The 16,479-nt window shown below is 42.0% G+C and overlaps 1 protein-coding gene across 1 annotated transcript in view; it reads left to right on the top strand.

Moving 5' to 3' along the window:
- Nucleotides 1-16,479, top strand: part of SND1 (staphylococcal nuclease and tudor domain containing 1) — a 387,820-nt gene that overhangs the window by 216,188 nt on the left and 155,153 nt on the right. Inside the window, exon 14 of the mRNA XM_016148646.2 lies at nucleotides 5,747-5,819. Coding sequence (XP_016004132.2) covers nucleotides 5,747-5,819 — 73 coding nt within the window. The remainder of the gene's footprint in view (nucleotides 1-5,746; nucleotides 5,820-16,479) is intronic.

The following is a 16,479-nucleotide window of genomic DNA, read 5'->3' as shown; positions in this document are numbered from 1 at the left end:
CTGTTTACACTCCATCTATTCTGTCTTTCTTATCAGTAATTCTGATCTCCTTGAAAATGCAGCTACATAATCTTAGCACCCCCACCTACCATTCTGCACCTGCGCCTGTTCTCTATCTTATTTTCTGAGTGTCAGGACCCTGTTGCTTCCTCCAGCTGCCAAGGAATCAGTAGAGAGGCCAAAGGAATGACTTACTGCTGCTGCGTTTCATTGATACCCGTATTTGGTTCACGCTGAAACACTGTATTCATCAATGCGACCTGAAACACAGTGAGAGGTGCTTTAGTTTAGCAAGTTATTCACTCTTTGTTCTGCTTTTTAACCTTTTCTGTTGGAATTATTTTCCATCCTCCTTAGTGATTTTTCCTGTACTGTCTAGTAGGAGTTTCATACAATCCTGCCACCTGGTTCTGTTTTATCGTTTGTAGCGGTCAGAGCTTTGCTCCCCCTCACTGCCGTCCGGATCGTTGCCCGTTTTCCCTCATTCTAGGAGACTTGCTGAGGGGAATGTGATGCTTTCATTCTCGATGCACTTCTGCTTCTGGTCAGAGGCCGGGCTTTAGCTCTTGTGCCCCGTACCATTCCAAGTAGCAAAACCAGTATGCCCAAGAACTGGAGCATATATTGTGAAACTGCATCCAGGGAGGCCAGCAAAGCTCACTCTTTTGCCCTACAGTCACTTCGGCATTATCCATGTCTCCGATTTGAAATCTTTTCAGCATTCTGCATTAGTCAGTCACCAGTCATTTGTTCAGCTTTACTAGGCACACAATAACTGAACTAGATGGCCCTGAGTTTATATAACTATGTAAACATAGCTCTATTAAATACAATAACAAATATTAAGGACAGAATTCTAACCCTCAAAGGGCCTGAATTCGAGCTATAGAAATAAATATGAACACACGATGCACTTGGAAAGTAAAACATTGCAGTTTACAATTACATGCCCAGCTGAGACTGCCCTCCCTCCCCTGTACATATTTATGTGATTCCACTGCCATTTCAGAGTCGTTGGCAGATACTCCCGGCATTCAAAGTGCAGCTCACCTAGGACCCCAGGTTAAGAATTTCTGATGCGGTAACTCCTTTATGATTGTGATGAGGTTGTTGCTACAGATGTTATAACTCTTTTCAAAATTCTACAGTCTTGACCTAGAGGGGCACGTATGGATAACTTGTGTGTAGAGACATGGAGAAAACGAGCCTAATTGGATTAAAAGGAATAATATGGAAATTATATGAAGATATAAACTGGGGCCACATGGTATTGGCCCAGCAAAGCCAAGCATTATGATCCACTTAATGTCACAGGCTGGTGGTCTTTGTTTGGGGTATAAGTAGGGGACAAAATGATGTGATAGATTTTTATGGAAAAGACATGTAGCCGTGGTGCACAATGTCGAATCAGTGGCGTGCAGTATCAGAAGGGATTGAGTGAATTTAGTGAAGATATTCCAGATGTTATCTTGGAATAAATTGGTGAGGGCCAGCTCTGTAGCATTACAAAAGGGCCAAATGAGTACATTTAGGAAGGAAGGAAGTATTGGTTGTAGCAATGAAGCAGAAGTAGAGTTAAAGGACATTTTGGTTCCTAGCTACCAAGAAAGCATTGTTTAAGAGACATGGATTCGGGGGCTCTGGAGGCCTCTCAGCTCAAGTCTCTTGCCACATCATTGTCCTGCTAACTCTATCATATGCCTTTCCTGCTTTCCACCACTCTGTTTTCTTTAAATCTCTTTTACATATGAAAGTTATTCATTTTGTGAAACTGTTGGAAGCTCCTATTCCCCAGAAAAATTCACATGTTTAATTCTACTATTTTAGGGTAGTTCATAGATACTCCCAGCATCCTAAGTGTGAAGCTTGCTTACGTCCCGAGGGTTAGGGTGCCTGATGTGACAAGTATTTTATGGTCGGGATAAAGGTGGATCTAACTATAGATCCTTTGACTTTCTTTGTTATTTTTGTGAGATTACAATCTTTCATCATTAAATTGAAATTAAAGTTATAGCTTGTTTGTTGGCACAAGACAAACTGTTATGTGTCGATAGTGCCTTGGAGAGGGTTGGTCTGTAGGCTCTGTGTGAGTAAGGGACCCCAAAACCTAAAGGCAGACGCTTTCATTGCGTAGAGTGCTGAGATTCTAACCCTATTGTGCTGAGGCAGCGGGGGTAATCTTTCTTTAACAGTTGATGTTTTTACCATCTAGTTGGGGAGGCAGTAGCATCTCATTTGTGAGAATTTCAAACTTGGCTGTTTAAAGAAAGAAGAATATTTCCAGTGAATGGAATTCCGCCTCCACACTGGAGCTTCTAGAAGCTTCTAGGAGCATCCTAGAAAGCTGAATTTTTATCCCTCTTCTGCCCTTTACCCCTTTGTATGTATGTGGATGTATACTCACTTTTCCTGGATGGTGATGATTTCCATTCATTACCGACACGACTGGCCTCTGCCATCTTTGTACCACTGCTTCTCGGAAAGGAAAGCTTGTGAGTGGAGCAGGCGGCGTTCTGCCCCTCTGCTTCCTTTCTCATGGCTGGCCGGAGCGCCAGCTTCCTTTGTGAGAAAGCGGCTATTAAGCAGACACAGCAGGAGAAGTTTAGAAGTCAGGAATTTCATTCCTTGCCTAATGAAAAGGGATGGTGAGCTGTGGTTGCAGCCTGCAGGGAGAGGGACTGTGGGGAGAGGTGTCAGCGTTTGCTCTGTAGAGCAGGTTATCAGTGGAAACAAACCTGCTGCCTGACCACCTGCCAGTGTTTCAAAGACAGATCCCCAAACCTGCCCCAGAGAAACTGGATTATGTAAGATGCACGGGGCACCCCGCTGAGAAGTAGTGGCAAGGCAGCAGAACCTGGTCTCCACTTTATTTACCATCCATACTACTGTTAGTAGGCAGTTATGTTCTATGTCCTCATAGTTCTGGAACAAAGACATATATCATATTCCTTTTTGCAGAGAACTGTGGCAAGCCTGCCACTCTTGGTGTTTGCGCCTTTCCTCTTTGAAATGTGTGCATAAATTTCTACGCTGGCCACTTCCCCAAGATACTGTCTTAAGAAGAAGCTCTTGCTTGTGGCATTATTATTAGCCTTGTGTCAGGCTGAGAGAGGTTTTCTGGGGCTGGCTCTCCCTGGGTCGTTTCTGTAGCAGTGTGGGAACAAGAACCAAGGCAGCCTTGGCTCAGAAAAGAAGACCCAAGCTGAATTATATGCTGTTTAGCTGATTCCCCAGCGAGCCCCCATCCTTTTGCAGCCTGGGTCCCGTGTACCACTTATACTTCAGTGTGCTTCCTAGGTGGCTATGACACGTGCTTAGTGTTTACAAATTATTAACTTTCAATTATGCCTCTATTTTGTTAACAACTAACAATGAGGACTATTTTTCAGCTTGCATATGTTACAATACTACTTTCTCTCTGCCCCTTGAATGTGCCTGAAATTGATCTAAATTTAGCAATTACATCTTTAAGTATGAAAAGATTAAGTCTTTGAAGGTTTTTCCAAAATTAATGCCTGAATGTAAATAAGTATCTGGTAATATCCTTTTTAAGAGCAAAGTAGACGATAACTCTTTTTTTTTAAGACTTAATTCTGGTTAGTTTGTTTTTAAATGTCTTATGTACATTATTCATGTTTTCTGGTTTGGGGTATTATTTTTCTCTTGGGTAGCATGCTTAATCTTGGTTAAGTCCTGGATTTCTGCTCATGGCACAGAGCCACTTTTGGGTCCCAGAAAGAAAGCAGAATTTTAATTTATCACCTCATTCCCTCGCCTCGAGAACCCATTTTCTAACTTACTGCTCAGGCCTGGTTCTTTTTTCCTCATAGTATATGAGATGCTCTCCAGCCCCCAGGAGAGTCCCCAAGGTCAGTAGTATACTCACGTGAACCCAGTCTGCTCATGGGGCAGGTTCGTTTTTTCTAGTTGTCCTTGTTGGTAAGAGAGGATAAGGCTGTAGGCATTTCGTGCCCCCAGAGGACCTGCAGGAAGCTTACAGGCCTGGCCTTGAAGGAAGGAAGGTGATTGTAGCCAGGCTGGCTGTGAGCGTGCCTCGCCTCACAGAGGCCGTGCTCTTCCCAAGGCTGCTCCTCTGCGTTAATGGTAGCAGAATGGAGAGTGGGAGAGCCTGTTGGTGGCAGAGGATGTGAGGTGGAAGAGTCAGATCTGTTGTGGCTTCCAGCCAGTAGTTTCCCGTATAAACCATTCTCTAGTCCTCTCCTGTTAGCTTGCAAGTCTCAAAGGACCAGAGACAAACCTTGAGAATCGGCCCTGGTCTGTAATCATCACGTAGACTCCCTGAATGATAAATCACTGGACTAAATTGTAAGAGGAAAAATTCTGACCCATTTGCAATTTCTAAAGCTGAAGCCCTTGATTCAAATTCAGAAGGAGCCGCGGGATTCAAGGAACTTGGAAATTCTTTCAGTTAGCAGTTTAGATCAGAGTGTATGTTTTTTTTTTTTCTTGTTAACACTGCACTTTAATTTCTTACCCTCATCGTGGAATGGAGACTAGATAGAAAGGAAAGCATTTGTTTGTTTGTTCTGAACAGGAGGCATTTTTAAATCAGTTGAATGAGAGATAGATCCCCTGGGGTGTTGGAAGGAGACGAGGAGTGGATGGTAATGGCCCACGTATATAAGAAATATGACTCTTCTACGGTTCATGTGAGCTTGATTTAGAAAGTTGGGACCTGAATACTTTCAGGTTCCCTATAAAGCAGTGTCCTCTACTAGTCGTTGCTAAGTGAGATCCTGTGTGGGATGAAGGTAGACATGTGGTTGGTTGCCAGTGCGAGGGTCTTAGTGCTGCTCTGGGCACTTTTCACTTTTTCTGGAATTCAGAAGCTCTAAAAAGGATAGTCCGTAGAGTGGGTACACCCCAGAATCTCTCTTTCTCATTCTCTAAACTCCGAGATGTTGCATGCGTGGGTCTGCAGGCTGGCAGGACACAGGAAGGCTTTATCTAATGGCTTAGTGACTTAGTGATTTACCCATCAGCTTCTATTCCCTGGTCCTTTTTATTGGTGGGCGAGTGATCATACCCAGTGATGCTGAGGCTTCTGTCCCTGAAGTTTTCATTTAAGGGATTAGGAGATAAAAGGTGGGAGATTGGAGCAAACCAAACAGTGTTCAGATGTGTGACAGAGTCCCAGAGTCCCCTGCTAAATCCACTGTTATTACAACCTGAGACTGATTGAAAATGAGCTTAATGTCAGTGATGTAGCCTTTGCCAATTTTTCCCCCTACTGTTAAATGACTTTTCCTTACAGCATCGCTTCATTCAGGGCAATTTATCCTTTTACCTGGGAGGAACTTATTTCCATTAGAATTGGAACTCTAGCTACATATTTTGCATTTAAAATGTTTCATATAATTAAACACAGAAAGAAACATTATTACTTCTGTTTCTTAGGATTGTTCTCCCAACTGATTCTTCTTTTGTGCCTGGAACAATGCCTCTAATTTGGAAAAAAATTCTGGGGCCTCTTATTACCAGGCACCCTGTTAGCTGAAACCAGCAGCCAAGTCCTAGTAACTGGGTTTGGGAGAAGGGAAGACTTCCGTTGCCCTCTGCCCAGCACTCTTGCCGAGGCTGGCTGCTTGGTGGTGTGCAGTGTGACTTGTGTAGTGATAGACCCCCATTTGAACGACCTCTGTTCTCACCCCGTTTTCCCACCTTCCCTGTGTGACTTCTATTTTAATAGGGTTTTTTATTTATTATTATTATTATTCCTTTACAGAGCTATTAAGAATGGCAAAGGATTGCACAGCAAGAAGGAAGTGCCTATCCACCGCGTCGCAGACATATCTGGGGTGAGTTGTGTCCCTGAGCTGTGTGGCGCAGAGGCGCCAGGCACTTGGCCGCTGATTTGCCAAAGTACCTTAGCTTATGTGTTTTCTGTGGCCTGTTTGTTTTTAAGCACTGAATGTGAATTTTTCCAGGACTGCTGCTTATACATCTATAGAGATTCTGTTTTATATTCTGGAAAAGCAGAATTGAAATTAGAGCTTAAAACCTTCTCTCCTGTCACCTGAAATATTACTGTGTTGCTTTTCCATTTTTTAATTACCATGACTTAGAAGATATTTCTTTCCAGTTGTATTAAAATAAAATTACCTCTTTTTAAAATTCCTGTTTAATTATGAGTATGACTGGAAAGCTTTAGTGGGAAAAGGTCAGGTATAGCTTTTAGGACAAGTTTAAGGACGAATTGTATTGTCCTTATGACTTCCTTTTCCTGCCGTTGCCTCCAAGTGGGAGAAACGTGTGAGCATCCTTCGAGATAATGGATATAGGTGCTATAGAAGAATGGAACAAGCAGATACTTATACATTCCCAAAGGCTGTGTCCAAATGACTGTTCAGTGATCAGGACTCTGCCTTGCGCTCTGAAGAGATACCTTTGTTATTTGAGAGGGTTTATTCACTTATTCCACAGGTATTTCAGTGCCTACTGTGTCTACAACTGATCTAGGCACTGAGAAAACAACAGCAAACAAAACTGATAAAGTCCCTATGTGCAGGTGGAAAAGGGAGAGAATAGCAAAGTCAAGTAGCAGCAACTGCTGTGAAGAAAAATAAAAGTAAGTGGGGACAGTGAGCAGTTGAGGTGTTGATTTTGGTCAGGTGCCCGGGGAAGGCTCGCTGGCTCAGTAATTCACCCTCTGTTCCTGGTTCACACCATCCATTTCAACTCCCATAGTCGCTGATGTTAAGGAGGGGGTTCAGGCCATGTATAGGAAGGACCACATAGCACAGGCATGGTGATGGAGGAAGGGCTAGTAAATGTTAGCTGGGACACTCAGGAAGTTTGCCTGGGGTACCAAAAAGTAAACTCAACTGTAAACAGAAGCTGCTAGAGCTCAGGCTAGCCCACAGCAGTGATGAATTAGAGTATGTTATCTTCCTGTTATGTTGTCTTCCCAACCCTGGCAGAGGCTTTGCCTGTTGTTCCCCATGATTGCATTATAAATGTGTCTGGCCAGCTCACCCTTGCTGAGATCGTGGTATCCCGTTTGTTGAAGCAATGGGATTCTGTCTAGCCTTTCTTTCTCTCTAGCCAGTCACGGCAGATTACACATTAAACAGTGTTACCTACATTAGTTGGACTTCCATCGAGAAGTTATGCCTCTCTTTAATGAGTAAGGTACATCGATGTGCATTTTTCGGAGCTGAGAGTCCTGAGAAGCCCAGGAACCTGTTGCTAATGGCCTTTGAGCCACAGGCGACTCATTTGTATCTGCTCATTGTTAACAGTGTGATGCTGTCAGCCCTATTTTCTCTGTGGCTTACCTTGCTGAGTTATTATTTACATACACATACCTACTGTGGCATTCTCAACAATATTTTCCTAATGTTAAATGGTGAAGTTGGGGTAGTCGAAGGGCAGTTTTTGGCTGTTCAACTGCAGGGCTAAAGGTTATAAACGCCTAGTTTGGAAAACACGATGGTGACTCCTCTATACTGGGGCCACATATGCCCACCCAGAAGCTCACATCAGGCTCACACTCCAGGGCCTTCCAGAAGCTAAATGAAACCTCGGGGGTGGGACTGTGTTTTGGTCTACAGAGTTCATTTTCTTGCTGTTCCCGTTTGCAGCAAGGTGAAGCCTCAGCAGGTTTTCGAGGTAGAGGCATTCTTTCTTCAGAGCTGTCCTCTTAGCACCTGCCGTGTGTTATCCTAACGTTCCTGACTGCTCTCTGTGAGTCTTGTGCTGCTCCCTACCTTAGTGCATTGTGGAGTTTTTCTTTTTCTTTTCCTTTTATTTTTTTAGTTCTTTTTTTTTTTTTTTTTTTTGTAGCAACGGGTCTTAGCAAGCTTGTCTTCATATTCTTCCCCTATTTTTGTCCTCCATGTCCCTTACGGACCTCCATCTCATGCATATCTTCATTCTCTTTTCCATCCAGATATTGAAGAATCGGTTTGCTCTTACATTATTTAAAATAAATGCCAATTAAATCTCCCTCAGTTACCAAGCATAAATAAAAAAAGGAAAGCTTGAACAAGTGGGAGAGTGAAAGTGAAAGCTATTCCATTTAAGTAGATGTCAGAATGACCTTGTCTACCTTCATCACGCATTGTTCCGCTTAGATTGCAGGGGTTTTTGGGGGGTGGGGGCAGGGTGCCTTCTATGACAGAGGAGCTTTGTCTCCCCGTTCTAACCTTCCCTTCTTTCCAGCACAGTGTCATGTTAAGTCTGTGTGTATTGGGTCCCTTATGTCATTTAAGTGAGACGTATGGGTTTTCAGCCTCCTGAAGCACCCTGGCAAAGTTACTGCCACAGAGATTGTAGATATGTGGGGGTGAGGCAGGCAGATATCTTACAGGTGGATGAAGATGAAACACCTGGATAAAGGCCATGACATATACACATATAATGGTTTCATAAAAGATTCTTAATTTTTTTGTATCTTTCACTGTGTCCCTCCCTCCCCTACCTTTTTGACCTGTTCTTATTGCAGGTCATGATAAATGGAAGGTTTTTTGTTTGTTTGTTTTGTAAGTTGACAGTGTATTTAATGTACTGCCAAAATAATTGACTATGAACTGGTATTTGTGCCTGATACCTCTCTCCACCGCAATAGCTCCTCACAATGCAGTCTAAACACCCTCAAGAAATGTGCTTTATGCAAAAGGTTATATTATGATCGTGAGACAAGTAATCTGTAAAGTTGTTCTGGTTTTAGTGGCCTCCAGCTTTTAGAGTCAAGTTTCTACCCATTGTCCATATCTCTTCTCTTGCAATTTTAAAAATGATTTCATTGGATAAGGGTCAGAGTGCACTAAAATGCCTCTGATGGAGACTTAGCAAGTGCACCGTCTGCTTGGCTGACTTCCTCTTATGGAAAGTAAGCGATCCAAGCATAGGAGTAAAGGGCTGACTGCTTGCTTTGAGACACTGGCCTCTGCGGTGATGAAACCAGCAGACCTTTTTATGTCCGTTCATCAGCTTCCCCGGGACTAGACTGGCTATTTATTGGCTACTCAACATGCTTTCTAGCTTTGTGTTCTGCTAGCCCAGTTGAGCCTCTCGTGTCCCCCATATTGAGAGCTCAGTACAGGTATTTGACTTCACAAAAACGTTATGACGGCTCCCACCTTTAGGTGGTTTCTTTTTTTGACAGTTAATACAAATGATTTTTGACATTAATGTCAACTGTTTTTCCATAAAGCACACAGCATCTGTGTAACACCAACTGAATGAACCGTGCCTTTTGGCTAGGGCTTTATTAAACTCACCTCTTTTGCATCTTTAACACCTGTTTTCAGGGAAAACATTAAGGGGGAAAATACTGCCGATCTGATTGGTCGTCTGAATCCTGAAGAAGTTACTAGTTTCCTGTATTTCTAACTTTTCAAGGTGAAGGAAGTGGGGTACTACAAGTTCTGGTCATTGCCGTCCTTTCTTAATCGTCTGGTTTCCTTTAGGCCAGGATATTCCTGTGAATGTATGAATGTGACCAACTTGGCACTGGGTCTGATTAGATTTGGAGGATGGTTCTGTGGCGACTGGTTCTTGTCATACACCCAGTTTCATTATCGCCGGGTTCTGTTTTTCCCTGATCCTGTCTTCACTCCCTCACTGGAGTACAAAAAGTTGGAATGTGCATGTCAGTGGAATATAAGGCCGTTGCTTATCGTGGGTTTATTATTGTTTTTTTGCTGTAGCCTGCTCTGTAATAAATACAATCTCCTGCAGATATAGAGTGTAAAACAAGCAATAAAACGGGGCTGGTGTGTGGCTTACTGTTGTTCCGGTAAATCAGACAAATCAATTATGGTTCTGAGATGAGAGCACTACCCAGTCCTCAGGTTGCAGCCAGCGCACACCGGTTCCTTCCTGTTCCTTCCAGCACTCCTTCTTCTTCTTTGTGCGAGAGTCACACTCGGTGGCGCCTATTTCACTTTTCCTCTATTTCCTGTTGTGTCTGTTCTTTCCTCTCTGGTGCATGAGGAGTTGTTTGTTTGTTTGTTTGTTGATGACACTATGAGAAGATAGAGCCTAGACCAGCATCCTGTCTTCTCCAGACATATTTCTAAAAGTCCCAGAAAGGGACAGATTACTGGAATGATGGGGTTGTCCTTCTGAACATCTGCCGTTTCACGATACGGCGTCCTGCCAACTTGTCTGTTCATTTCGTTGCTGTTTCTTGTGCTCCTCTTCCTTGCCTTCACCAAATCTCTGTGTCTTTTTTTCTGTTAACTGCAACTGTGCTCTCTTGAATATTACTTGATTTCATATTACATACATACATTTTGCTCATATTGCATACAAACATTTTGTAAGCACCTCTCTCCATGGCTGATTTTTTTGAAGAATCCAGAGTATTACTGGTAAGAATGTGCTTAATTAAACCATGGCCTAGAATGATCCAAAGACTAGCTCTGGGGGTGAGGGGTTCAGATTTCTAGGTCCCTCTTATTCCATTATATCATGAAATGAAGACTTGCAAAGTTGACCACCTGGATTCTAACTTGTATACATAAAGGGTTGAAAGCATTACTTTAAAATAAATAGAAAAATAAATAGGTAGGATTTGCTCTAGCGTCTCCTCCTGACCTCTTCCTCTAGTTCCTGGATTTTCAGTGCCTTCTTGAATTCGAATAGCACTGTCCCCTTTTCCTCAGGGTATCTGAAGCAGTCCTTTCTACAAGAGGCTTGGGGACATTTACAGAAGTTATCTTTCTTTCGCTTCCAATGGAGCTGGGCCTCAATGGAAGAATTTAAAAGATATTTTGGGCTACTGGGTAAGTAAGAAGTGGTTTACCCAGTAAGTGTGAGGAAGTTGTAAAAGCAGCACAGTCACCCAGGGCCTTTGAAAGCTAGGTCTGTGTTCAAGTGTTTCCCCGATGCGTCTTGTGGCCCACTCGATTGGCTTCTCATCTTATCCTCATAAGATTCTGAAGTTCCTTTCAGCTACCTTTCTGTTGTTATTAATCCCTGGTAACTTGATGGTGGCACAAATGCTCCTTTCTTGTTAGTTGATTTGTTTACTAGTACTTCCCTGTCTTACTCTTCCTTTCTAGTGTCCTTTTTGTACTGATCACACAAGTATAAGCCTTTGGTTCTGCCTGGTGGGTTTCTGTGACCTGGAAGGGTTGCTTAGCACTAGAGTTCCATTCACACCACAGCTGCTGGCCCCACGGCTGGGCTCTGCATTCGATACCCTGGGAAATCCCAAAGGAAGCCTGCAGGAGCCCACTCACTGTCTACTGACCTTGCTCTCCAGAGCAAGCATATATGCTCCATAATATGATGGTGTCTTCCAAGGAAGCCACGGTAAGTGCTCATGGTGGGTTCTTGTGGTTGTTTTTTTGCAACTCCCCTGCATTTGGCAGCTCAGTTTTTTTTTTGCCAATTTAAGGGAAAGCGTTTCTCTCTGTTTTGTTTTTCCTCTATCCCCACCCAAAAGTTCTTGAGCTCCAATGAGACTGCATTGTGCAAGCTCATTGACTTGTATCCTTGGAGTACAGAACATGCAGTGCAGCCCTGTAACACAAAGGCTCCCGTGATGCCAAAGTCACAGCTACCCTGGAAGTTTCGCCCAGGCTCTTGGTTTTTTTTTTTTTTCTTTTTTTTTCATTTATTTCTTTCACTTTTTCTTCCTTTTATTATTTCCCCTCTCCCCTTTCCTCTCTTCCCATCTGCCCCTTTTCCTCTCCTATCCTCCCATCTCCCCACTGTCCTCCCATGTCCCCTTCCTCTCTACCTCTGCAAAAGAATCAGATGTTAGTGAGGAGCCCTCGATTGTGTCAGGAGATGGGTTCTCCCTAGGTTGCCCTCCCAAACGGTCGAGGTCATTGCTTTATTGTCTTTTGTCCATTAAGAATCACTGTCTCTGTCGTGACTCTACCTCTAGGTAGGTCACCAGATCAAACATGTCTTCAGAGCACTGAAAGGCAGAGCTGGGACACACTCGGCAAATGTCAAGACACTGTCCCCTGTCTTCAGTGTCTAGCCCTTCTACCTCAGTCTGCTCTGGGGCCCATGTGGAGTCCTGTGTGGCCTATTCTTGTTTTGTAAAGCTCTCCTATTCAAACGCCCAGAGCCGCAGGGACATCCCTCTTCTAGAGAAATCCAAAAGCATCTATGCTTTCCATGGCAATAAGAGAGAAGTTTGTCTTTATCAGGTTGAACATGTTTCTGAATGATTATTAAAAAGAAATGCTGGAATCTTTTAAAGGTTATATTTCAGCATTTAGCACAGTAGTAGTTGTGTTCAAGCGCCTCTTTTTACACATTTAATTCACTTTTCAACTGAGTTGTGTTCCTTTTGTAAATTTTTTGCACTATAGAATAGTAAATTTAGAACATAGCCTCACCTCTTTAGTTGGGGGTATCAGGAGAGATTGTTAAAGGCTTTGCAACTGGCAAGATTACTGGGTACCCATTCAGCGGAATGCTGGGTGCTGCCTAGTAAACCCTTTGGGGTTATCCGATTCTCTGGGAGACTGCTGCTCAGTTGCTTTTTTTTTTTTATTTTTTTTTTATTTTAGTATTTTATTATTAGTTTCAAGTGTACAGTACATTGGTTAGACATTTATATAGTTTATGAAATGATCCCCCTGATTACTCTATCTTCCCTCTGGCTCTACACATAGCCGTTATATTACTGCTAACTGCATTCCCTATGTCATGCTCCCCATCCCCGTGACCATCTATCAACTACTAATTTATGCTTCTTTAGCCCTTCACTGCTTTCTCCCAGCTCCCCTACCCCAACCCTCTGGCCATCACCAAACTGTCCTCTGTATTTGTGAGTCTGCTTTCTATTAGTTTATTCTTTTTGTTCCTTAGATTCCACATATAAGTGAAATCACATGGTATTTATCTTTGTCTGACTTGGTTTGCTCAGCCGTTGCAAATGGTAGGATTTCATATTTTTTTTTTATGGCTGAGTAATATTCCATTGTATATATGAAACCATATATAACTTCTTTATCCAATCATGTGTTGATAGGCATTTAGGTTGCTTCCATATCTTGGCTATTGTAAATAGTGCTGCCATGAACATAGGGATGCATAGATCTCTGTGAACTATTGTTTCAATGAAGCCAAGAGCCGGTCCTTTGAAATTGATAAATCCTTAACAAGACTCATCAAGAAACAAAGAGAGGGGAGTCAAATAAATAAAATCAGAAATGCTGCTTAGTTTTTAACCTGGTCTGTCTTGCACCTCTGTGGAGATAGAATTTAACTTGTGACGGCCTGATGGTGATGCACATGATTCCTGTTTTACAGATGTGACCCTGTGCAGATTTCTGCCCCGTGAAAGAAATGATTTCAGAAGTTACATTTTCACTCTATAGTTTGCTCTAGAGTTTTGCATCTTTCGCAGATTCACTTCAGCATTTCTTGTTGCATATACATTATATGTCTGTTCTTCAGATTCTCCTTTGAGTCAGTTGTAATATCTTTCCAATGCCCTCATTAATTAGTGGGTTCAAATAAAATTTTTGACATGTTTGTTTTATATTTGTATAAAAGTCATGGTTTTACCTGTTCGAAAAGTACCCTTTAAGAGGGGAAGGAATTGCAGAAAGAGGAGCAATAAGAAACCATTTATGACATTGGGCAATAAGAGATCATGCAATTATGTTTTGAAAATCTTCGTTTTATTGCACGCTCTATACCTGGAAATGAAGAGGCATTTGCTTGTGAATGTCCTTTAAAAAATAAATCGTTCTAAAGTGAATATGTCTCCGTCACCTGCAAAATGCCTGGTTCCTTGCCTGTTCCTTACTTGGTCTACCATTTTGTTTACCAGTAGGCTTTTATTTTGGAAAATTCAGGCCCCGCAGCAGATTGAGGTAGAGGGATTAAACACTGACAACAAGGCACAGTGTCTTGACGTTTGGTGAGTATGTCCCAGCTCTGCATAGTCTCTGCAGTTCAGCACTCTGAATTCGTGTATGATCTGGTGACTTGCCGGAGGTGGAGCGCTAACAGAGACAGTGATTCCTTATTTGTTGCTTCTTATAATAAAACATCTTTCCAAAATAATCAGTAGGCTCGATATGTCACCGGAGTGTATTCTGTTTTTAAGGAAATTTTCTGCCACAAATTTTTCTAGTTTCCTTCTGATGCCTTGTTTAGCTATGACTTCACACACAGGAATGCATACACATCAGCCCCTCAGAAACAGGGTCCCAGCTTTCATTTAGTGCCTTGGGGTATAATGGTTTTTGACTTTCATTATTTGTTTAAAAAAAAAAAAAGAAGAAGAAGAAAAATTGAAGGAGTCCAGGAGCATCTATTCCAAAGTGATTTGCCTCTAGCAGCATAGATTCTGCTATCGCTGCTGGCTGATGCTCTTAAGTTCTCTTTCCTATTCTCTGCTTGCATGTGAATATTATTCTGTGAGTCTATTTCATGGGTTAAATTGGTTAAATGAGCCCATTACAGGTTGGCGAAATGAATGTTAGGGTATTTTGAAGGCAGTTGATAAAATTCCTGATTCTCAGGTTCAGGTACATGATCGGGTTATCTCATCTGTCCCATGGCTACCGAGTGATGTGATAAAACTTGAAATATTTCTGCCCAGCCCTGGCTTTGCTCTCCACTTCACCATCATAACACTACTTAGTCCTAGATTGAACTCATTTTATCCTGTGGCTATTGCTTATATAAACATCTCAAAGTAAGTCATTTTACTAACGTAGACATTCTGCTTACTCATATTTTAAGGCTTTATTTAGCCTGCTTCCAACATATTCCCTACAGAATATGTCGTACAGAATTTTGGACACTCCTTGCAGGGTTGATGTCCAGCTAAATGTTCTGGAATAGGAGGCCTGGGGCACCATATAATTTATCTAAATAATTTTGTGCCTCAGTTCCTCAGGATATGCTGTTCTCAGAAAGAATGACAACATTTCTAACACAAGATCAGATCTGGGAGATGTCTGAGAATACAAGTAATTGCCAAGGTTTGAATCTAGAGGAAGACTTATGTTCTTTTGATAATCTGTTATTGCAACATTCCCAGACATTTCATCTACTTTAAAGACTATTTTCTTCTACTTCACATCCAGTTTATTCCTCTGTTTCAAGTTCTTAGTTCTGATGACTACATTATTAATTAACTCTTTTCAAGTAGCTTTTCTTCTTGGATCACCAGCTCTTCTTCTTGGCCATGCCTTCTTCGTCCTCTAGGACATTTCTCTCCTTCCAGCAGTTTCCCCTTTGTATCCTCACTGCCTTCCAAACATGCCTTTCTTCAGCGTTTACACGATCACTTAGTACCATGATTTCGTACTTCTTGATGTATCGATTGGTTACTGTTCTCAGGTTGACATGTGCGCAGTGGTTTTCCTCATTGGTTTATAAATTAACAAAGGGGCATCTTTTTCATATCACTTTGGATCCTAGTTTAGATTTGACTTACCAAGTGATGACCTAAATTAGTGTGATACTGTTTAGGAAAAAATGTGACCCTGGCTCCTAGCGACAGGACTAACTGTGCTGGTGGTAACTAGAAGTAGACAGGCTAGTAGACACATGCAGCAGGAGGGGCGCATGTTTTCTAGAATACAGTAGCGGTATGGAGTGTAGCATGGGCTACAATATCAGATCACCCAAGTCCTTGCTCCATTGCTTATGACATTGTCTCCTCTCTGTGCCACCATCTTCCCATCTGTAAAATGACTAATAATGGCCTTTACCTCACTAGGTTTGTGGTGATTGAGTAATATATGCAAAGTATTTATAACAATCGACATAATAAGAGCTCAACAGAGAACAGTGGTTCACATGGCGGTGGTGATTATTACCACATTGCTGAGCATCCTGTCTAGCACATAGGAAGTCCTCTATAAATGATAACTGCCATCTTCATCTTCAGTGGTATTCCAAACTCTTCATTCAAGTCTCAAATCATACTTCTCCCTCTGCAGAGTTCTTTTACCACCTCTTTATCTCACATTTGATATTTAAAATATGCTATCTGGCTTGTTTTTAAGTGCATTTTTCATGTTGAGTCAGTGAATGAATGATCAGACAGTAAGTATTTTATCAGGAACTTATTATATGCCAGACACAGTGCTAGGTATTGAGGATATAACAGTAAACAAGACAGATACATGTAATCCTTATAGGGCATGCATGCACAGTTCTTTGTATAATTGCAGTCGTGATAGAAGTAGAGTCCCAGGAGAGTACATATTTGGGGCCATAGCTTATTCCACATGGTCAGAAAAAGCCTTTTAAGTGATTTTAAAATGAGGCCTAAAGAAGGAATTAGTTGAAGACCTTATGCAGAGCTACGGGATAAAATTATATTTAGGAAGGTCCTATGGTAGAGAGTCACATAAGTTCAAAAGCAAGTCCAGTATTGCTGTAATATGAGCCTAGTGACTGGAAATAAGTTAATGAATGAAACATTTACGCTTTGTAGTCTTCGATAAGGAGTTTGAAACTTTTCTGAAGAATAGTGAGAAATCATTGGGAGCGGAGTAATTAGGTTTGCATTTT

This window comes from Rousettus aegyptiacus, unplaced genomic scaffold, assembly GCF_014176215.1.
Source record: "Rousettus aegyptiacus isolate mRouAeg1 unplaced genomic scaffold, mRouAeg1.p scaffold_m13_p_13, whole genome shotgun sequence".
Lineage (NCBI taxonomy): Eukaryota > Metazoa > Chordata > Mammalia > Chiroptera > Pteropodidae > Rousettus > Rousettus aegyptiacus.
This window is presented reverse-complemented; position numbering and strand designations above follow the sequence as displayed.